General features: G+C 41.7%; 1 protein-coding gene across 8 annotated transcripts in view; it reads left to right on the top strand.

Moving 5' to 3' along the window:
* LOC110829301 (uncharacterized) overlaps positions 1-23,463 on the top strand; it is an 82,659-nt gene extending 59,196 nt beyond the window's left edge. For all 8 annotated transcript variants that reach the window (XM_087345157.1, XM_022062894.2, XM_022062891.2 and 5 more), the window contains 7 exons: positions 11,957-12,255; positions 14,349-14,547; positions 15,862-16,028; positions 16,599-16,754; positions 17,021-17,101; positions 18,784-18,934; positions 22,475-23,463. In XM_087345157.1, coding sequence (XP_087201283.1) covers positions 11,957-12,255; positions 14,349-14,547; positions 15,862-16,028; positions 16,599-16,754; positions 17,021-17,101; positions 18,784-18,934; positions 22,475-22,701 — 1,280 coding nt within the window. In that variant the 3' untranslated portion in view covers positions 22,702-23,463. The remainder of the gene's footprint in view (positions 1-11,956; positions 12,256-14,348; positions 14,548-15,861; positions 16,029-16,598; positions 16,755-17,020; positions 17,102-18,783; positions 18,935-22,474) is intronic.
* The last annotated feature ends 920 nt before the right edge of the window (positions 23,464-24,383 follow it).

The raw sequence follows: 24,383 nt of genomic DNA, 5'->3' as shown, positions 1-24,383 counted from the left end.
CTAAGCTGCTGAGCTTCTCGTATTTCGTCCGTAAGGACTGTAGTGGACTGTGCAGCCTCAGTGTTGTCGATTACGTTGTGTTCACGGCCATTTGCCTGCACAGTGACTCCCTCAGAATGCGTAATAGTCATTTCAGGATCTCTGCGCTCAAGAACAGTCATTAACAGACATTTCTGTTCTTCATTGAACCTCTACTGTAAGATACGTGTAACCGCTTCGTGGTTGCCCATTTTTGAATTGCATTTGATTTGTAAATTAACCAAATACGAGGTGCGATCGGAAAGTTTCCAGACTGTGTCAATAGCGGGCGAACCGGATATAGTACGAGCTTCTGCGGCTAGGGGGTGCGGCCTACATTCATAGTGAATCAGTGTGCCAGCCGGCATCATCGAATTAGCATTTGTTTCTTAGTTACGGGCGTTTTGGTAGTGCATTACACCGACCCTCCTGCGATTTCGGAATGGCGTGTGCATCAAATTTTGCCAAAGACTCGCCAAAACGGCTACGGAAACCTATGAAATGCTAAAACAAGCATTTGGGGAGTCCGCAATGGGTCGTGCACAAACTTTTGTGTGGCATTCACGTTTTAAAAATGGCCGAACCTCTGTCGATGATGACGAGCGTTCTGGACGACCATCTTCGAGCACAACGCCCGAAAATGTTACGAAGATTCGGCAGGCCATTCACGAAGATCGACGTCGTACCATCAACGACTTGTGCGACATTGTTGGGATAGGCTATGGGACCTGTCAGCTGATTCTAAAGGAAGAACTCCACATGCGACGCATCATACAACGCGCCAACGCACACCGCCCTCAAAGTTGGGCAGTTTTTGGCCTCAAACACCATGGCCGTCATCCCGCACCCTCCTTATTCGCCGGATTTAGCTCCGTGTGACTTCTTCCTCTTCCCAAAGATGAAAATTCAGCTAAAGGGAAGGAGATTTGAGACGATAGAAGAGATTCAGGAAGAATCGCAGATGGTGCTTGACAGGCTGACAAAGAAAGATTTCCAGGGATGCTTCCAGGCTTGGCAGCGGCGCTGGGATCGTTGTGTTCACTCCCTGGGGAACTACTTCGAGGGTGATGAATGAATTTAATACCTGAGATAAGTGTACGGGTTTTTATAGGCGCAGTCTTGAAACTTTCCGATCGCACCTCGTACACGCGGAAAGAAATGGTCTGGCCATCTGTACCAGAATTGAAGGGGGAGACGCCGTGCTGGATACCGTCCCGCGTCGCATAACCTAGAAGGAAGAAAGGCGAATGTGTGGTTATGAACGAAGGTCTAGTGGCTTACATAATACGCGCTCACTTATTCAGGGTATCTGATCTTTTGTGGCCCCACCACCTTGAAATGTGACGCGGGCGTCGCATTCCATATCGTTGCTGCTTCATTCGACGTCATATGTCGTCTGTGACTGAAAAACGTCGTTAAATGACTGAAGAAATTGTATTTTGGTTGACACTGACGTAAATTTTGACTTTATTTTGTTCCATTTGAATGCCGTGCGAGGAGAATATGATGCATTAAAGTAAAATTATAGATGAGAGGCCCTGCGCTGCACTGCAAAGATTCAAAGATAAGGAAGTTTCTGTGGAAGACGTGAGAGCGCATGTGTGACAAAGGCGAGACGCGTTATTGATTCCCTCAGCCCGAAGCTTTTCTCGCAGCGAGTGAGTTTCAGAGCTAAGAAGCAGGCTTTGTTGCTGTCGGCAGCATTTTTTAATCTCTTGCAGTCTAATTCGGTGACTAATCGCCTTCACATTGCAGAGTAGTTTGGGTTCTTCCGAGGGCTGTTCGCTCTCGGACCTCATTGGACTTCGGCGTGAAGCAGTCGCGTTAAGTGGATGACAGGTATCGCGTCTCGAGGGCTTTGTTACATGCGTGTCCGTGTACAGGTATCCCTCGATTTACGCCGGGGATGCGTTCCTAAACGAACCGGCGTAAATTGAAACTCTTTTATAATGTAAAGCAATGGGAAGTCTATGACACGCATTCCCAGCACCCAAACATTGACGAGTAATTAATGGCATTACATTTAAAGCTCTGAAATAACGTAAATAAAATAAAGGGAATTTAAAAAATATATTTTATACACTTACAATCGGAAATTCGTTGGTCCCTGCGAGTGACAGCGATCTCTGCTGTTCTGCGATAGTTGCATTCATGTACGACGCCGACCTATAGAAAATCGCGTAGTAAATACAACCCCGGTACCTCCGCAGAGATTAAATTAGTCCTTTGAAAGTTTAAAGCCCCAGGAATGAAATTGCATAAGAGCAAACTCGCATATGCAAAAGTTTTTACCGATTCATCGATCTCATTGGAGCAAATTCGCGTTAACGAAACATACGTAATTGCAGAGATGACTGTGTTTATAATTTTTGTTCAAAATCAGCGATGTAAGAATTACGATTTAGTATAAGAATCAGTACGAGATACATTGTAAAATATTATAAATAATAGTAAAATATTTTTTTTCTTCACTTTTTGACTTTCTGGTTTCAAAATCGGCGTTATCCTGAATCGGCGCAAATCGAGGGTTACCTGTATTCTTACACCTCTCCCAGAAAATACAAAGAACAGAACTGCTATGTTTTGAGAATCGTCGGATTTTTTTAAAAAGAAATTGGCATAAGATTACTAAAACATTGGCATGATTGAGGTTTTGTGCTCATTTTTCATTGAGATATTAAAATAAATTATCGCGAGGCAAAGTTATACGTATGAAAACGTTTTACATGCAATACGTTGAAATTTTCATAGTAAGTCCATCGTCGGAAGAAATTACGACCACTTCATTTCACATCCTATTTCTGTATCAAGGCCCAAGGTAACGATATCTTCTCCCATGCACATCTGTGTCTCCTAGGTGGTTCTGTCAAGTCACGTGTTTTCCTAAAATGGGTTTGCGCGCATTTCTCATCTCCGTGCAGTCATAAGACCCCTTCCTCAGTGCTAGGTGTACCCCCACAAACGAGGTTGTCATTCTCACATTCTTGTAACTCGCACTTCGTATTTTCCTATGTGCCCTCAAAGATACGAACACATCTTACGTGTTCTGATTCCAGAAGTGCAGTTGTGATTTTGTAACAACAGCTGTGTAACTATCGGAAGTTGACCGACGAGCTTTCATTACACCAGAGGCGTAGCCCCGCAAACACTATGAGGAACTTGTTAACTTTCGTGGTGGTTCATACACTGGGACACTGCAGAACTTTCGCCGATAACGATGCATTTTATCTGATCGGTTCTGTTCCAATATTTCACCGAACCACGAAAGTTATATTTGTTTCGTTATTCAAAGCGTTAGCCGGTTAAACACGGTTAACATCAACGTTCTTCTCCTGCATTATACGGAAATCAACAGTACGTAATTGGACACGCGTTTCGATCTGTATCAGTTCGTCATCAGTGTCTAGTGTCTAGCATGTAACACCGGTGTCGTATTGGTCTGGTGTCTTTGTATGAATTTTTGGTATTTAAATGTTAATTATGGTAATATTTTAATATTTAATAGGAATTTTATTGTGATTAGATTGACAAGATTTAAACAAATAAACAAATTGACAGAAGTTAAAACGTCAACTTTCTTGTACACGTAACGCCGTGTTCTACATCTGGCGGTCCTTCCATTACCGTCTGCCATTTGCAGAGTCATCGATTGTCTCCGTGTCCCCCACACACGAAGCAGATTGTAAATTCGTTTTGTTCGTCTCTGTCGATGTCCTGTCGCTTGTTTTAAAAATTGGACGATTTTCTTAACGCGATGTCTGGACCCTGCCCGCTGTTACGAGCTGCGGTGGTGAACTGCGTGTTGGCGGTGTGACTCTGCGAGAGGTACCGCGGTTATGGCCATATGGTTGATGTCTGTGGAGTAAAGACAGAGTGAGACGGGCGGAGAATGAGTGGAAATTTGCGAAGAAGAGATTTAGGATGAGGCTCTGTTCTCTTTGTAACAGCGACCCTAAAATACTGCTTTATTCATTTCCTGGAAGTGTGTTCGTGATCACTTTCGTACGAGTGGGTCCTGTGTGACTTCGGGTGGATAACCGTCGAGCAGTACGTAGAGAGAGACCCCGAGAAAAAAAGTTTTCGTACCATTTTGATTTTCCTATATTCTTTCTCCAATCATTCCGTGTACTTGTCAGGTTTTCGCGGCTGGATTAATGTGTGTACTTCACATGAACTGTTTTTCGAAACTGCGGTTTTTTTACGCAATCAAAATTTTTATCTGCTTTATTATTTATATTGATTTTTTTTTGGTATTTTATGTTCTGCCCGAATTTTTTTTATAATATTTAATCCGTCGAGTTTCTGGCATTCGATTTAATTGTATTCTGTCTTTTTCAGTATCTTGGTATTTTGTATGTCTTCTCTTGAACATCGAATTCTATTTATATTGATATCCCATTTATTTATTTTTCTTTCATTATTTCTTGTTTCCTCTTGAATTATGATACTTTGCAAAAAGTTGAAATATACTTTCTTTCTTTTCATTTTCCTTGTCGTCCTAATAAAGCCCCTCAGGCTGCTTGGATTAACAATTCCACAATAGTGTAACTGCTTATTGGTTGTTGATGTGCGATACGTATTTCGTTTTGTCCAAGATACACTAAATGGAGTGTGAATTTTTGTCTAAAAAGGCAGGTGTTTTATTTCCGGAAATTTTGAGTAAAATTTCCTTCCCTCGATTTCAAAAATGCTAGTTTTTGAGACTACACAGCAGCAACAGCAGCCTGAATCGGTTGTTTTAATTCGTAATTTATTACATGCTCCCCATTTGTTCCTGCTTCGTAGTTTGTAGGCTCCTGCTGCACGTGATTAATCAGTTTTACTAATTGGAAGTTCGGTCTAGTCTCTCCCGTCTTTCAGCGTAGTTCGTGCTGCCATCTATCAGTAGTCATACGAAGTATTATTTCTACCGTAACGGATGAGCATATTTTCGTGTTTTTCCGAGGTAATGCCATTGAAGGCTGTTTCGAACGCATGCAGATTAATTTCTTGCAGTCCGAAATACCAACGAGAAGAATGCTCAGAGTCGTGACGTGTAAGGATGATAACCTGTGTCCTCCGGGTTGATGTCGCGAAAATCGACGTGACGGCCTTGGCTTTTATCTGCACGCATTTTCATGAAATTTCGTGTGGGCGTGTCATTGGAGGTAATTATCACCCTCCTACATTTGATTTTCTGCTGGGTGCTGCAGTTTGATGGGACGAAAGTATCCTTGATGAAGTCTGAATCATCGTTCTGCTGTCTGGTGATTGTTATTTTAACTGATCGTGTGCTGTCAGTGGCAAAACAAACTGTTTGTGCTGCCATCTGTGGGATAAAGATGTAAGGAAGAGAACGCATGTTTGTATTATTTTCGAAGGCACAAGTGATTTCCAAGGAATTTGAAGGAAAATTTCTCGAAAATAATAAGTCTGCGTAAAAAAAACACTTTGGCAGAAGAAATAGATACACATTACTTTTGCTTTCATCTCATCGGCCGATACGTGCTGCATTCCAGATGTTCAGCTGTCGGAACACGTTTGGCCGTTTGTTTGCGATTTGTTACGAGTTCTCTTTTTCTGAGGATTCTCAGAATTTTTATTTTTAGGTCCTTAACCCAAGGTGAGTTGTCTTAACGTACTTTGTAGCTTCATCCACCCCTATTTTTGTGCGCCCCTCACTTCTGGTTTATCGTTTGCGCGTATATTTCAAGGTCGTTGGTATTTGGTCCTGCCAACATGGAAGTAGAGATTTTTTTATAGTGTGCATTCGTTGACGAGGTTTCGCTTGAAAAGAAGTTGCAACTAACAGGCAGTCACGTCATGATGTACCCCGGGCGTTTTGGAAGCACTCTTGAAAGTCCAGTTGGCAACACTGCGACAATTTGGGCGCATTGATCAGGTCACGCAATTTGAGCGCACGCTCGCTGGCGTCCGACCGTCAGTTGAGCGAAGTCATGGAAGGCATGCAGTACTCGGTGACCACGAAGGGGAAAGCTGCCGTCGTTTATCAAGGCTACAAGTACCGAGTGAAAAAGAGTGTTGACACGACGGTGTACTGGCAGTGCTTGGAACCGGGATGTCTCGGCCGCTTGAAGACGAACGCGCATGGTGTGACTCCCGGTGGCCAGCACACACATCCGCCCTTCAGTGGCAGGTCGATGCGATCAAACCGGCGCAATTTCGCCATGCGCCTCGGTAAGCATGCGCAACGATTTCGTCAGAATACGTCACAGAATTTGGGTGATGGGAAATACCGCCTGTTTGGAGTAGGTACATTAAAATGGTCGCCCACTTTTTGAAATATTGGGTAATTAACGAAGTGCGGAATCAAACTGTGCTTTTTGTGTAAAACGTCGTGTGACTTGCGTGTAACATGTTCAGAGGGATTTTTAAATCTTTATTTCAGTGAGTGTTCTTCTAATACAAATTATACTTCTATAAAGATCATGACGCGGTGCTTTATCAGACTGATCGTTTGCGCTTTTCAGATGTTTTAAGCAGTTGCTGTATTGTATCAGTTCGTATGATGCACGGTAATGCTTTCTGCTCTGGGTAAATACATGGCGGTGGGTGACGTATTTCCTTTGCGTCTTGTAGCTTTTTTCTTGTGAAGGATTTCACTTGTCTCAGGAGACCTTCAGATGTTGTGACCGTTAGGAGGGGGGGAAGACTTCACAACAAATGATTCACTCCAACCAGTGCTGCCAACTCAGGTTCCAATGTTTTAAGTTCCCGTCTGAAGGGCAGCGTATATCAACAAAGATTCGCTTTTCTGCGTGGATGGTGATGCGCACGGATACACAGAATCTGGTACTGCTAGCCTCGTGTCTCCACGCACTCCAGTCGTCGACTGTTTTGCTCGCTAGTATTATAATACGATTGTGCTGCTGTGTTGCCAGCCTTGCTCGTTTAATTTGCATGCCAGAAAGGACCGGTCATTATGTAACTTCTGACTGCACGTGTTCGCGCACTCACCCCGATGAGTTGCTCTCGTCTCGGAGTACTGTCTCTTTCGTGCTTTGCCCCGAGCTGCTTCTGACAACACACAGACCAACGTAGCGGTCCGTTAAATCCGTCGGCGAGTCAGTTTACTTTCCGACGCGACTTGGCATGGAGTGCGTGTTATTTTCTGTCCCGAGATGTTCAGTGAATGTGTAGCTCTTAGGCAATGTTATGTATGACCAGTAAACCTAAAACTGATTTGTAATGCTGTGAAACGTAGTAGAAAGTCGGTGAGTTTGGAAATTTAAATGGGAAATAATTAAACTGGTAGGAAATGGTGAATCAAGAACGGAAATCGCTGGAAGTTGCTTCTGTGTAGACAAAATACATTCGAAGACAAGGTGACGAATAAACAATTTAAAATCTTGTATCTGTGGGGTTATTAAAATTCCATGTTGGATACATGAACTATTGAGCTGTGAACTTGTGCTTCAAGAGACTCTTCTCAAACACGTTGATAGCATGCAAGTTCTTAACTTGGCAGTCCGATCAAAGATCAGATCCCTCCCCGCATTCATGCTTACGGGCCTCGCAGTTTAACAGCCGCAAGAAGATTTGTGTCCTTCTTCATGATTGTGTGAAACAGAAAAGGTAAAGTTCGCGGATCATTAAAAAAATCACTTCTTTGGTTCGCCCTGTAATCTTCTAAATTGCTACGCGGTGGACTGGCGTTTAAAACATTGATGAACTTCGTATTAGCTGAAGGTGCGGTCGAATAGGTACTTTCATTGGTGGACGTGGTCAAAATTATGGAATGCTTGTTGGTGGGGGCGAGAAGGAGAGACAGCAGCTAGAAGTCCTGTGAAATCTCCTCGGGCTATGGGCCGTATCGATTTGTTATAAAGCTCCGATGTTTCAAAACATCTGATCGTGTGCATTTGGACTTTTCTATGTCAGGAACACTGGACGCTGGCAGCCGGGCGCCAGAAATGTTGATTGCGCCTAGAATGTTTTGCATATTGTTCTTGTGGCTTTGTATCTCTGCGTCTTGCCTTTGAATACAGCGTTTAATTTTGTGACATGGCTCCTAGTTTCTGGAGGTGGTTTTTTGAGTCTATATGAAATTTTTACAGACCTGGGCATGGCAACAATAGTGAATGAGGCATAAAAGAACGGCTTTGTTTGACTTTTTTCATTCATAGACTGGACAAGTTGATGTTGTGCTAAATTTTAGCAAATCAATCGGAATTCTGCATATTTCTTCCGATATGTTAATTGGCTCGGGCAGTGTTGCTAAGTTGCTGCAATTGTTAGGCCAGCACAAGTAATAACCAGCGCTCCATCTGTCGAGAATCAATTTGAATTACAGCGAGTGTGACTAGCGAAGAATGCCCGCGATATGCGGTGGATCTGTCATAGGCGTCATTCTACGTGTCCACAAGCAGCTTCATCGAAATGTTTCCGGCGTGATGCAAAGCGTTCGACGACCACACGTTCCCTTCTCTTTGTCTTCACAGGCGTTGTGGACGCCATTTTCCCGCAAGCGTACCAAGGCGTTGTGCTTGTCAACCAGAAGCAGACGGAAGTTATCGGTGTCGGGTACTGTCACCCTCTGGATGCTAGCCATACGTAGTTTACAGTGCAGCTGACTGATCCAAAACTTGGAGATTGTGTGAAATTCTGCTGACTTTGCGATTAACACAGTGATTCACTGGCCGATACGGATTGCGTTGTGTACCAGGCCGAACACCGTTGTTTACAGTGGGAAATGAAACGATACTGTGCAGTATGTATGATTGTACACCGCGTAGTAAAATCAAATCTATGTATGTATATTCATCTCGAGAACGTTAACACACTGCCACTTCTTTGGAGCATGATGCGCGACCATTTTGGAAGCTATGGACACCAACGCTGCGCCTTGCAGCGGTATTTTTTTTTTTACATCGTTGTTGGATCATTGGCCGTCCTGTCCGTTGCGCAGTGTGCGCAGAACCCGCTTGCCGTTTGCGCACACACTAGGAGTTGAACAGTTTCAAAATGGAGTTCAAAATAATTGCGTCGAGTCGCGGCTTCCCCTGCATCGTACTTGGGGCTTATAAGTATCGGAAGATCCGCGTGACTGTAGGTGGGGAAATCGTGTGGCGATGTACCAACAAATCGTGCCTTGGTCAGGTACGCACGAATCTGGAGCAGTCTGAGATCCTGTACGTGAAGGACAGCCACGACCACGTAGGGCTTGACCCGCTGAAGCTGTACAGGATAAAACACCAGCAGCCAGGTAGGGACCGCGTTCCCCCCTTCCCGGGTACCCGCTACCCGTCGTGGCAGTCGCTCGCCGCTAGTCAGACGGGTAGGTCGCGCGCGCCATGGTGTCGGATGTGTGGAAGTTCTGTACCAAGCTATCAGAGACGCACGTAAGATGCAACCAGTGTGGACGCGTCATGTCCTACCACGGAACGACAAATTTACGAGTGCATATCGGCCGCCATTTTGGGTTGAAACCGCAACGAAATCGATTTGGGAGAATCTTCAAAGGCTACATCAAACGTAAAATTTGCTGTTGTTATATTGCATGATGTTTATTATATTATTCGTTTCTATTGTTTGAGATTTTTGATATGGTCTTTGTTCTTTAGGCTCGATGCTATTTTAGAGTACCCGTCAACGGAATCGATTTGTGACGTCATACATACCCCGCCCCGATGGGAGGGAGGTGTCGGTGTTGCCAGACCTCTGTATAGTATCCACGCGCTCTTTCTGTCAAATGCTATCCCTCAAGGAGCTGAATTATTTTTAATGCAATATCATAGTGTACCGCCTTCGAGGTGGCTTTTGTTAGTGATGCTGTGCTGTGGTAGCTTAGTTGGTTCGGGCGATAGTTTAGTCCTGTCTTATATTGTCACAGCGTGTTTCTGCTGAGGTAGTTACCGTCATTATGACGCATGGTCGCCGTGCCGATATTGTGCAGTGCTCAGTTGCAGAATCTGTTATTGTTACTGGAGCGAAGCGCACACGTGCATGATCATAACAACAATCATGATGGTTCGGCTACAACGAAAATGCCGTGGACAGTAAATTGGAATCCCCCAACCAAGTGACCCTTCGACGACAAAGCTCTTTGTTCCAGGGATGAAAACAAAAACAGACGCTTGACAACTGATCACTTTTCTCTGGCTAATGTCGAAGTCTGGAATACGTGGAGCCTTACTGCAGTGTCCCGTGTATGCCACGTTGTCACATGAACTTTTTCCCTCCTGTGTTTTAATTCTGAAGTAGAAATCAGACGAGTAGCGTCATGAAAGTTAGCTGATGTCGGGTCCATTGGTGTTAGTTCACATATTCCTGCATGAAATACCTTAGCAGCTGGTTTTATGAGCCGGGAGAAAAGCGCTGAACTTGGCAGTGAGGACGAACACACGGACCTTTCAGAGGATTTCACTCTCCATAATGCAACGTTTTAAGATGTTTCTTATCGAAGATTTACAGCCGTGGCCTTCGTCCTATGTCCGCACTTTCAGGGTCAAAGTTTTTATTCTCCATTACAGTACCCTGGCGTGTCAAATTCGGTATGATGGAAATATGGTCGATGCTTAAAGTGTTCCTCGAAACGTGGACACTTGTTTATCTGTGAATTACGTTTGCCAAAGAGATGGCAGACAGCCTTTTATTATCTTATTCAGAATGAATTCTGATGGTTAGTTAAATTAGTTGACTACCATGTAGGTGAACAGGTGTGCAATGGAAGAACTTTCAAATTGCGGTAAGTGTAAGTGAACCCAAGACTTTGTACTTGGTGATACGATTTTTTGTGTCAGTGTTAGGGATTACATCCAAGTTGCCAGTCCATAACCACTTTGATAAACTTAAAATATCCAGGAAGTTTTTATTTGAATCTGTCCTCTGAAAGTAACTATCACGACCTATAAATTTGTGGTTTCCTCGAATTTGTACCTCATTTTGACTGGGCATACCTCCAACCCCATCATACTGAACTCGCGCTGTATAATTTACCTTGCATCATGAAGTGTTAGTTACCAGTGTAATGGAACAGAGTCCTTCTAGAGAAGATGACGTTACATTCATCTAACTGAGAAACCCCACGCATTTTATGGAACCAGGAGGTTTTATCCACTGACCCACATGGATCCAGTCCACACCTCCCCTTCTGTACTTGATTTGTAAAGTCCAATCCGATATGATCTGAACAAGATTAATGTATTTTTGTTATTTAAAATGTTATTTTTGATCCTTTGGCTTTGGATGGGTGAATTTTACTCTTGATACAAAGAGGTTGCAAGTCTTATTTCATAATTCTGTTTGATGTAGACATCTTTGAAGACAGTAGTTCACAAATATTGATTATATTTTTCTGTTCTTTTTTTGTTGGTAGTATTGTACCTGGCATGAAGGCTTCATGGCACTGGCGTTTGTGATAGACATGTTTTGTCTGCTTCATACTGAGGCACATGAATTTAACCAATAAGGCTCGTCGTGGTCAGTTGTTGAATGTTGACGTGACATTATTTAAACGTTGAAATTAATTTTAATTGATTTCCATTTTACATGTACTGTCCTTAATATTGTAACAGCTGCATGTAGTAAATCTAGCAGCTTGTCGCTTGCCAAAGTTAAGCAAATGTGTGTGTATGGAAAGGTGAAAAGGAAACAAATAGTTGACGAGGAATAAATTATATATTCTGAACTAAACATGAGAGGTGATGAGATGCACTGTATAAATTTCTTTTATTGCGTGACTGAGTATGGGTGATGATGGGAAATGTGGATGCTTTTAACAAGTCCTGCTATATTTGCACCAGGAATTCTGAGATTTGCTCTGGGGTGAATTCTGGGGCAAGGAGGAGAACATATTTAATGTTAGTTGTGTAAAAGTTAGACATAGTTTTCAGTTTAAATTATGTGTGTACTTCTAGAATTGTATGAAGTTTAGAACTGAAGTGACATTGGTACTCCTATTTCGCATGTGCATGAAATTTTGATTGTTGTGTTGCAGTCCCGCAGCAAGCCCCACCTGGAACAAAACAAGTGGTGGCCCCACCAGCACCGCCGCCTCCACCACCCGTCAAGAAGAGTCTACCTCTAATTTCTCAGTCTACACCTAAGCCAGCCATGTCAAAGCCAGCTCCTCAGCCCGTGTCTCCACCGCAGCCTCCTCCGCCTCCGCCCGAAGTTTGTCTCCGATGGAACAGTTACCACTCGAACATGCAGGCTACATTTCCGAGCCTGCTGAGCAACGAGCAGTTCGTGGACGTCACATTGGCCTGTGAGGGACGCAGTATTAAGTGTCATAAAGTACGTACTCAAATAATTGGCCGCAGAGGGGCGTGAACGGACTAATCTGGATTATCTAAGAGCTTGCATATTAATTATATTTTCTTAACGAAGGAACGAGCAATTCTGCATCAGGCTTTGGTGATGTCATCACACAAGACAGATTGGGACTCATTTCTAAATGTTTATGAACGGAGTATCGACAGGTAGTACAAGTAAGAGCAAGCAACGACTTGTTTCACCTTCTTGAACCTGCATTTAACACTGCCAGCATCATTTCTAGCACTGAACATCGTAACACAAGTAGCTGTCTGGCATGAATTTGGATCTTAAAATATAATTTATTACAATTTTGACATTTGGGAGAGCATTTTTTATATGGAATGCCTGGGCAGACTTTGAAACCAAAAAATTTTCATACATTGCCCATAACGTTTACATTTGCGTGAACATAGGAAATTAGGTCCTTCCCCCAAATTATGGAAATTAATCAAAAATTGCTTTCTAGTTAAAGGATGACTTTCAAGACTTATCTTCTCGTGGAAACACATTAGCAGCCAGTTTCCATTTTTAGAAGCTCCGGTCATTTTAAGTACGTGCATTTTGGGGGTGTAAAGCCCCATTTTCAGAATATATAAATGGCTAAAATTCTCAGATATTGAGGGATCAGTTGTGAACTTTTCTTTTGTTCCGTGAGTGCTGTCCGTTACATGTGCAGCGACTCTAAAAATAAGAATAATACTCTAAATTACTTGTTAGTTGAAATAAAGTGGAATGAACTATACCCCTTTGGGGGGAAGTGATCCAGAACTATGTTTCATCCTATCACTGTTGTAACCTTCTTAAGTACAAAAGTGTTTCTTTCATCTCTGCAAAGTAGTCTGAAGAATACAACATAGAAACACGTATGTACAGAAGATTTTTATTGCATATTTTATTTGAAAAATGTTTTTGTAATTTTGTCTTCTGCTATCTTGGCATGATAAGTTTTCAAAGATTGTAAGGCTAATAAAAAAAATATTTCTATTTCAGACCAATAGTTAGAAAGTATTAGTTAATACATAATGTAACTTGTCGTTCGTATTAAAATTACGTAAATGTTAAACATATGCAGAACTGTTAAATAGGTCTTGAAAGTTTCATTAAGAAAGGATTCACATATTACATTTTACAAAATGTTGTGAAGTGAAACTTGGGTTTCAACTAAGAGAGGGCAAGATACAGGCTGCCGAGTTGGAATTTTCAAAAGGTGCTGTGTCCACGTGGTTTGCCCCTTCACTGCCTGCAATTTGCTTGTGGGTCGCCTCCCAGCCCAGTTACTACATTGGGGCTTTGATAAGAACATTGAATATAAAACAGTATACATGTCAAGTAACTCCAAGATGTAAGTGAACATGTAAAAAATGTGATCGGTGGCGGCGGCTCGTATCATTAATCGATTAATATGCTCATCACAAGACCACCATTGTCTAAGACCTAAAAGAGTTTATTTATATTTACTATAAAAGTGACACAAATGGGCAGAACATACAATGCCAGAATAGAGACGACAGTCCATTTGTAATTATCATCTACGAGGAAGAAGATTGGTAGACCACATGAATAGAACAGGGAATGCATAGGTAGTTTGTGTTTCTGTCATCCCCTTCCTACATGTTGCAGGTTTCTTTTCTAATTTAGGCTTATCATTGGGCAGTTGATCCCACGCCGTAGCCACGCGGTCTGAGGCTCCATGCTTCGGACCGGCGATACGGAATACGCGCTGGTTCGTGTCTCGGGGGGAGAAGAAATTTTCTCATGAGCTTTCGACCGGTGTATGGAACCGGTGCCAACCCAGCATCGTGAGGAAATTGGAGAGCTACAATGAGTAGCGTAATCCGGTCAGGAAAACTAGCAATGGCTGGGGGTTCGTCGTGCTGACCACACGTCACTCTGTATCTGGTTGGATGATCGTTCACCTCTGCTTAGGCATGTGAACGTGAGGCCAGCAGTCAAGCTAGTCGGCTTTGGCTCTCTGGAGCTGTTACGCCACGGATTTAATTTTTAATTGAGCAGTTGATGCACTGGCACCAGATGAATTGGTCGTTCATCAGTAATGTATGAATTACTTACAGGTGATGCTATCAGCATGCAGCTCCTACTTCGAGGAGTTACTGAGTCAGAATCCCTGCCAGCATCCCATTGTTTTAATGAAGGACCTCAGGTTCTGGGAGGTGCAGGCGCTTGTGGACTTCATGTACCGTGGGGAGGTGAATGTGGGCCAAGATAATCTTCCCTCTCTGCTAGCAGCAGCTGAGGCACTGCAGATTAAAGGTCAGGGTAATTAATTGTTGAGTAGGCATTGGCATTTTGGAGGGTAGCACTGACTTAATGCTGGCTTTAGTGACATGTAACATTTCCTCTGTCAGAATAATACGTAAAATATCTTTTAGGTCTATCGGCAGCCACAATTCTGTTGGATTATTAAGAAAGGAACGATTTTGTTTGTAGTTTTATTTGATAGCGATCTATTGTCGTATGACAGTTGGTGTCAAGCATTGACTGCCAAATATGGTAGTTCAGTGATAATGCATCTGACCTTTATACAGAGTGAGTCAGAAGTATGTTTACAAACTTTGTGTGCTGTTCAAGGATAAAAAATGAGAAAACAATGTTCCTATGAACACGGGGTCGGAAATATTTCATTTTCGAAATATTAGACAAAAATAAGTTTCATTGAATTAACTTTATATCAAATTGAATCCAGCTTCCAGCAAAGATTTCCAATTAACGTTTGGGCAGGAATTGTTGGCAACATGCTTATTGGTCCACACATGCTTCTACCTCGTCTAAGAGGACTTTCATATCGGTGATTCTTAAGAAGACACTTGCCACGTTTCCTTGAAGATGTACCACTGAATACAAGAAGACATGTGGTTCATGCACGACAGAGCCCCAGAACACTTCTCCCATCGCGTCAGATATCATCTCAATGAACAGTACCCTCAGCGACGGATTGGGCATGGAGACCCAGTAGCATGGTCACCGAGGTCACAGGACCTAACTCCATTGGACTATTATCTATGGGGTCATTTGAAGTCCGTCGTTCATGCAACACTCATAAACAATGAAGACAACCTATGGGAACATGTACAGGCATGCCAGATGATTTGAGGAAACCCTGGTGTGTACGAAGGAATCCGTCAGTCTTGTGTACATCGTGCTCGGGCATGTGTGGAGAATGGAGGAACAACCTTAGAGCATCTGTTACAAAGAAACATCCCTGTCCTTATACTTGGCAATAAAGGCATACATTGAAAATTATTTTTGGCTATTATTTCGAAAATGAAACATTTGCGACTCCATGTTCGTAGGAACATTTTTTCTTATTTTTGATCCTGGAACATACACACGAAGTTTGTAAACATACTTCTGACTCACGCTGTATAGAAGTTGTCTGGATTGAATATTACCCCCTCCCAAGTCCATTGAGGAAAATGTGGAATACTACCTTCCATATTCTTTCCAACATACTTTTTCTTATTACCCTTATATCCTGTGGTTGTGGAGCTGATGCTGTAGTAGCCAGTTCCCTGTGTGTTTGATACAAGTATTACTGAAGTCACCCGGGCTCACAATGTCTTGCAGGATTGGCTGGTCCAGCTTCCACGTCTTCATCACACGATGAAGACTCTCTACCGCCTTCTGTTGCACTTGCGACTGATGATTATTTGGATGAGTCCACATCCTCCCCTTCCAGTGCGAGAAGAGCCAGGAAGAGGAGAACTATAGCATCTATGCCAACTCTACGACAGGTACCAAGTGCAGCGATTCTAATTGTGTTTTATCAGAATCATCAACAAGGTTGGATTTTACGAAGTTGCCACATTTTATTTATATTGATGAGAATATGTTTGTTTTGAAGCCTGCAGTTACTGGCTATCCGAGACGCTTTGTGAGCGAATGGTTCCGAACGTCCAACACGACTCGGATCCTAACTGGACTGTGTAGTTTGCCTCTTGTATTTCCGCTAATTACTTTAGTTAGCTCTGATTCCAACAAGCTGTACAATTTTTCCACTTACTTTTATTTTGATAGTTTGATCCCAGCCAGTGATAGAACCTGTAAGTCTTGACCTTCATTTAAACATGGGAACTATAAATCACTTTTACGATCCATTGGATCAATTTAGACACTACATAATCCTGTGGTATGATGGAATGTTTGCATCTTGGAGAGTGTTTGTAAGTAAACTGAACCGATTTCCATACTCGTACCAGTCGGTCTACGTCCATTTCATTAAAATATGTACGATATCCAGCGCAGTGAAGTGGTAATTTTCTTGTTTGTGTTGGCTTATTCTGACATCCCTGGTTGTTTTGCAGAACACCATCTCACCGCACCGGAACCCTGTGGGTCGACCGCGTCTGACGAGGCCGTCGCCTCAGCCATCTACGTCAACTTACCACCTGGCATCCGTGGCTTCTGAGCCTCCACTTCGACGAGCCAGGAGATCTGAACCTGCCAGTCTTCCTGTTGGGGTTAGTATTTTATCACTGAAGTGCGTATCAGTATTGTCGCACACACTGCTAACCTTGCAAAAGTGCGACTTCGAGTTGAGTGGTCATGTGTATCTGCTTGCAAAGACCATTGAAATGAGAGACAGGATGTCCGCCAGATTCCTCTCAGAATAGCTTTTCTCATTTGCCAAAACATTGGACATTTGTTGGGCCAAATTGCAGTTTGATTGCCATTTCACGCCAACCACTTACGAGAAATGTGGCCAAGTTTGGTTTTTCTTTTGCAGGAGATCAAGATTGAGCCAGTGGATATTGAAATTAGCAATGATTCTATGGACCCCGTCGATGATGGATTCGACATGAACAAGGTTAGTTGTCGATATTTGGTTGAGACTACTTTGATGGTTTTAAACTTTCTTGTGTGAAATAGTTCCATCTAGCATGGCCTCCATTTTAATTTGCTTTGCTTTGTTTACCTTATTTTTATTTATGCGCGCACATAGTGATGACGTACTCCGCTAGTTGGCCGCTGTTTCACAACGGACGTGTTGTGACATTGATTTCATATGCATTTTAACGAAGTATGGCGATAGCAATGAGGTATTGTTCAGCCCTGTTATGTTTTATTGGCTTGTGCTGCTGTTTCTTTTTCTTCTTTATTTATTATATTTATCACTACTTTAAAAAGATTAGCCTCATTCAATCTTAATATCTTAAATCTTGCTTATTTACATGATGTGCAGGTAAAACAAACTCTGAAGAACGTAAAGTAGAAGTATGAACGTAGGCCATGAATGCACACACAAACATGGACTTTTGTATGGTTTTGTGTGCTGTCATAGATTGCCCATTGGTAAAAAAAATTCTTGCTGATGTTTTTATTTTCAAATATTTCATTATCTCATTGCGTTCTGTAGGGTTCTGACGACGATATGATATAGTTGGAATTACTGGGTTTTTGGACTTTGTCCATCGTCCAAGGTTAAAATGCGCGCGTTGTTTCCATCAGATCAGGTGCCCCTGCCCCATAAGATGAAATTGAAATGTGTGCATTTTGACCTTGGGTGATGGATAAAGTCTAAAAACCCAGTAACTTCGACTTCGTCTTATGTTTACAAATTTAGAAAATGCACAAGCACATTTACATCCTCGCACAAAAAATTGATCTGCGACTGTTGCAGTTGACCTTAGCACTAGATGGGTGAGCAGTCAACATCATTCCCCTGCCATACTTTATCCACCCCTCCAAGAAAGGGCCTCTCTACCCATTGGATAGGAGGCTGTATAGGCTCCACAGCCAGTCTGGATGCTTAATGTAGAAAGTAGTTCTTTGCCCTTGCCAGGGATCAAACTCCATCTTCCTGATGGGTATTCACTAGCTGTACAGGCTGTTGACAACCTGCGTTAGTATCATATTTTATAGAGCTCTTTATAACAGGCTTTAGAGGTAGAATTTACGCTCTCGGCACCAAGTGAGGGACCAGTTCACAACTACTGGCAAAATTGTTTTGTTGTATTATCATGAACTGTGATCTAGAAAATGATGTGATGATAATTGTTTTGGAATGGATTGTAAAAGCATTCTTTTAAGTTGATCATGAACTACGTGCCATTTTATTGATTTTTAAACATTTTCAACATATAGTTCCATTTATCTCGAATTTGTTGATTTTCTTTGCTTATGCTCATATAGTTGCTTCAAGGCCAGTTTCTGTTCCGTTGCGCAGGAGAATTTCATTTAGACACATTCTCCCTGATAAATTATCATTATCATCATAAACAAATACCAGAGTAAGTGATTTAGTTGCATCTCTTCCTGACTCTCGTACTTCCCTGGGGCAAAATCAGAATGTGGTGGGATGGTTTCCAGTAAAGGTAGTTTTAATTAGACAGATAGATGACTGCGCTGTTGGGAGAGGGAGGTTGAGCATTTAATAACATCAAAATAGTTTCTTTGGTCTTTAGCACATACTGGTTTTCTGTTAAACTATTTCTTAAGCTGTACCTCTCGATTCGCGAGGCAGAAAAAATTATGTCATGTTCTTTCCAGACTTATGATGGCAGTGGCGGAGGTGACGTAAATGACTCCAGCAAGCAAGGTGATGAGGTGGGAGGCGACAGTAGAGGAACTGGTGGAGGGGGTATGCAAGAAAACAGTGGGGACCTCTCAGATGATAATATGGCAATTACAAGTGGACATGGTAGGTATTCAAACTTGTTGCTTCCAACGGATAGTGGGACACACATTTGTATTTTGCTTGAAGCTCTTTGTGTTTACTGAGAAATATTGCCTTCTGTGCCGTGGTCATAAGTGCGCAATAAACGTCCACCAAGACCTTCCCTGTTTCGTACAGAATGTATTATGATTTTGCTACTGGAGAAACCCTTTGTTTGCTCGTATCATAAGGTTAATGATTTCATACATTGTGTACACCCCTTAGTACTGTTTTCAGGGTATGAAGATGCAGAGGATACAGTGAAATCTGTCTGAAACAGCTTTTGGATTAACCTGTATCAGCTGTGTTTCACAACTGATGCTTGGTCCAGTTGGCCTTGCACATGGCTGTCGGCTCCCTATTACTGGCGTTCAAATCAACATTCCCGTCAATAAATGTGTAATTAAAACCTGTCTCATTGAAATGTCCCTCTGATCTCAAGAAGATGAGTGAAGAAACTAATGCAGAACTGCCTCTAATGTACTTAAAAGAGTCAGAAGCGAAGGGTAAAAGTAAGAACTTAATGGAAAGTAGTAATCTGCATAACTTTTGTGTGTGCAGTTTGCATCTCAATCATTCTTGGAGGAAAATGCGACTCGTCACATGCATTTCTGCTTTCCGCATTTTCACATATTCATGGTTTTATTTCGATATTGTGAGGAGCATCAGTATCGTTTCTGTGGCGATGATAGATGCTGGTGCACAGGCCCAGTGGCTTGTGCGTGCAGTTTCACTGGCTGGCCCCACTGTTTCAACTTGAAACTTCAGATTAAGGCTTCTCAAATCCAGTGCTTATTATGCATACATTGTCTATGTTTATTTCAGTATCTTCAGGGGCATGAATTTCCTGTCCATGGCCATGGAAGAAGCTCCCATGCATACCCAGTTTTACTGACTTGCCCCACTGTTCTGGGGACAACAAATTAAGGTCTCGAATGGTGTTTCACTCGGAACATCCATGAGCATGTTATATGTCTCCTGTATGTTTCAGTGTCCTTGATAACTGTTGCAGTTTGGAGGAATTCAACTGTGTATATTGAGTCAAGATGGCTGTGTTCTGGGTTGTTGCACTGTGTAGTCTGGTAGAAGTTTACCATGGTGATGGAGGCAGCAAGGACCTCTGAAATGTCGGTAAACTTCTACCAGACTACACAGTGCAACAACCCAGAAGACAGCCATTGTCAGACTTGCCACTGTCAAAACCTCAAATCCTACAAAGTATATCGAGTCTTAGCACTAAGTATTCCAAATAGTTATGTATAAAACAAAGAATTTTATATTAACTCCCCAAAAGAGGGCAATTCTTTGCTTACACTCAAGTTTTTACTCGGGCTGTTTATAGCTAGTCCGGTGTCATGCTTCATAAACCTACGTGTTATTCAGCTGCATTTCCAAATGTAGTATGTGCCTTTTTGTGTTTGGTTTGCGCCATTAATTGATAATAGATGAGAAGTGTTGACTCTACACTTGACACTAATGTTCCACTGTTTGACCAGCCTTTCTTGTGTTGTTCCTTGGCTCTACAACCCAATTGTAGGTCTTCACTGCCTCATTTTTGGAAGTTTCCTGGTCTTTAAAGTGTGCACTCATGAGTAGTGAGTGACCAGCCCACTGACTGCACAATTTCTACTCAATCTCGATTTGACTGCCAGAGCCATCTAGCAATTAATCAGGAGAGATATGGGTGAGAAAAGGCTGCTAAATTTTACTTATGAAACATCTCATTCATGTTCGTAAGGTTCTTTTACATGCCGTAAATCCACGATATGGGACCGCCGGCTTTACTTCCCCTCCGAAGGAAGTTGTGCTACAGATTTCTATCGTCCTTAAAAATCCATCGACCTCGGCCAAGTTTGAACCCACGATCTTTGGGTCCAGTGGCGAACATAGTTAACCACTAGTCAACCGAGGGTGATAGCCTATCTTGTGATCAGCAGTTAAAAGTTTGTTTCCGTGTTGAGATGAGCCACATGTTGTTTAGTCATCGTTACTTGAAGATCATCATTTTTTTATTACTTCGTATGTGATTCAAGTTTTTCATTACTCTCTACCCTGTAAACCTGACCATATCCAGTAACTGCAGTAAGTCGCTCATAATTCGTTTTGTGCCAGAGTAATTTGAATTTATTTCTGGTGAGGAAACTGCTGATTGAATTCATTGTTTACATTTCACTGCGTAGACCTGGCAGCTAATTAGTTGCTGGAGTGGCTTAATCTTTCTATGGTGTGGGAACTGATATACTGGTGAATTGACAAACTGTGAAATAGAAAGCTTTTAGTCTGCTCTCATTCCTGCTTCCTCATACTATGTTTCAACTAGGAATTGACTTTCTGCCTTTTTATGTATACACACATTGTGTTTGTAACTAATATTGATAAAAGTGAAAGCTGTCCCACTATACAGGTAGCCCTCGATTTACGCCGGGGATGTGTTCCTGGATGAATCAGTGTAAATTGAAACTCTTTTCATAATGTAAATCAATGGCATGCGTTCCCAGCACCCAAACATTGACGAGTAATATAATGGCATTACATTTAAAGCTCTGAAATAACATAAATAAAATAAAAGGAATTTAAGAAATACATTTTATACACTTGCAATCGGTAATTCGTTGGTCCCCGCGATTGACTGCAGTTCTTTCATGTGATTGATGTGTACAGTCATCTCTGCTGTTATACGATAGTTGCATTCATGTAAGACGCCGACCTATAGAAAATCGCGTAGTAAAAACAACCCCGGTACCTCCGCAGAGATTGAATTAGTCCTTTGAAAGTTTAAAGCGCCAGGACTGAAATTGCGTAAGAGCAAACTCGTATATGCAAAAGTCTGCATTTCACAAACAGCTTTTACTGATTCATCGATCTCATTGGAGTAAATTCGCGTTAACGAAACATACGTAATTGCGGAGACTTTATTTATAATTTTTATTCAAATCAGCGATGTAAGAATTAAGACTTAGTATAAGAATCAGTACGAGATACATTGTAAAACATTACAAATAATAGTAAAATATATTTTATTCACTTTTTGACTTTCTGGTTTCTGAATCTGCGCAAATCGAGGGCCACCTGTACACAATGTAGGCGCAGCGTTTTAAAGATAATACTGAAGCCTAAAGAATGCAAAAGTAGATATTTCTTTTATATCCTGTGAATAAGAATGTGTGCTTTCATACAGATGTTATGAGACATATCACAGTTTTTATTGTTGCATGTCTCTTTACAATGAGTGTTTTTCCAAATGGTTTAGATTCCCATTATGTACGTGAATTTTTAGATGTTTTTATGTATCATGTATTCCTAATGTGACTTATGTGATCATTTTGTATGTCAGTGCTAAATGACCTCTGCAGTTGTAACAGTGTATAATTATGTCTTGAAAGTATAAATGTGTGCTCCATTTTCTGTTGCTGTGAATTCAATAGAATGTTGATGTTTTAATCAAAGATGGCTGTGTTAAAATGAGGTCGACCGCATTGGTTGGACTTGCAGCAGTGCGATGCTGAGTGTTACTGTCTGTTGCAGATTCAGATCACATGGACTATGGCAACAGTACTGGCATGAACTCAGAATCAACTGAGATTCCAACAAGTGGTGAAAGCAAGACAAAGATCCAAGGTTATAAATATGGAGAGGAGAGAACTGATAACCCAGGGATGTCTTCTTCAGATATGAACCCAACATACCCAGAAGTGGTGCTGAAACCAAGGGCTGACAGTGCTTCGTCAGAAAGCATTCTTGGACACCTGTGAATCGGGCCGCAGCCGCCATGATGTTTGACTGATTTTTTTATATATATATATATATATACGTACTTCTAAGTTCCCTGTTGCTAGTGTAATCTTGCAAATAGGCTTCCTTTTGTATGTCTTCAGTAAGCTATGTGAATACACCAGAGTTCACCGTCAACAACTTTAAAGTGTCCGTGACAGAGTTTGTTGGCTGTAATGTTCTGTAAGCTGGTAGGACTAGCTGTTTGTAAGAGTCCAGTGGAGTAGGAATGTTCCTCCCCTCACATAACGGCAGAAACAGGTTTTTTTCCCAAAACGTCTTGTTTGAGAAAACCGAAGACGATGGACAGAGTTCCTTTTAAGTTCTACAAATTCAGTATTCCAATAGGTAAAAGTGATGCATATAATTTTATAAGACAAATTTATAATATACTATTCATTGAAAAATATTGTTTTGATGCTAAACCTCAGACTCACTCCAACTTATCTGTAATGCTTGCTACAGTGGAGATGTACAGGATTTCAGTAAAAAAAAAAAAATTACATCTGTAGCGTAATATTTCAAAACATAAAGCTGCTGTAACCAAAAGGACTGTCTGCCCTGGAGCAGGTGATGTGTAGCATAAAAACTAAAACATGGCTAGAAATTGCCAGTGGTAAGCTAGTGTGTAGTTGTGAGGATACTGCTTTGTGTGGTTACAGCAACATAGCTACGTTAGAACAATTGTGCATGTGTACTGTATTCATTTTCCTGAGGAAATAAATAGCACTTATTGAGCTAAACACTGGTGTTAACATCCAACTACAAACATTTGAACAGTTTTAAAATATTCCATTCAAATACCCGATTCATCCCTCCAAATTGGGTCTTAATGGTGAGTCCTAAGATGGCTGTCTTCTGGGTTGTAACACCTTGTGGTCTGGTAGAAGTTTACCCGACATTTCAGAGCTCCTTGCTCAGAAAAGTTGATGAACTTCTTCCAGACTACATTTCGCTACAGCCTAGAAGACAGTGGTCCTAGAGTGGCCATCATAATTTTTCTTGAATTATTTTTACCAAATTATATCCCCTTCTTCCCATGTATCTTCTTTTATGTACAGATTTGTCTTGCATATGCCCAACACTACAGTTCACCATATTAGTTTTTTTTCTATTAGGCTTATAAAACTACAAATGTTTATTCTTTTTCACTTTTACTGGTTAAAATATCTGCACTAGAGGAAATTATCTGGAATATTCAAATTCATTCAGCTTTTTTCACCCAGAATCTTCCGTGCATTGGACCTCGGTTCATCCACAGGTGTTGAGACAGTATGGCAGATACTTTTAAAATGTGCTTATTGATTTTCAGTGTTGTGCCCTGTGCATTCATGCAACTGGTGATGTGACAGTTGATAGCTAGTTGACTGCATATACACATTGGTGATATAAGTTGTCCGTATTTTTATACGACTTTTCATTGAGAACAGCCATTATGTTCTGTTGCAGCAGAGATTGACAAGATAGGAGTGTATCCGTAGTACAACAATTCTGGCATGTCTGAATTCGATCTTTGTGAATGGCACTAGTGACAGAATTTTTTGGCATATATGGGTGTCATGTCTGGTGCCTATTTGGCTGAATGATGAGGTGATCCTGGAGGATCCCCCCCCCCCCCCCCCCCAAATGGCTAGCAAGAAATTCCTCAAGTAGCAACTTCCAT

Source organism: Zootermopsis nevadensis, unplaced genomic scaffold (genome assembly GCF_977971745.1).
Source record: "Zootermopsis nevadensis isolate Lab colony 2312 unplaced genomic scaffold, Znev_1.0 Znev_ptg000008l, whole genome shotgun sequence".
Lineage (NCBI taxonomy): Eukaryota > Metazoa > Arthropoda > Insecta > Blattodea > Termopsidae > Zootermopsis > Zootermopsis nevadensis.
Note: the sequence above shows the minus strand (reverse complement) of the source record. Positions and strands in the feature narration are given on the sequence as shown.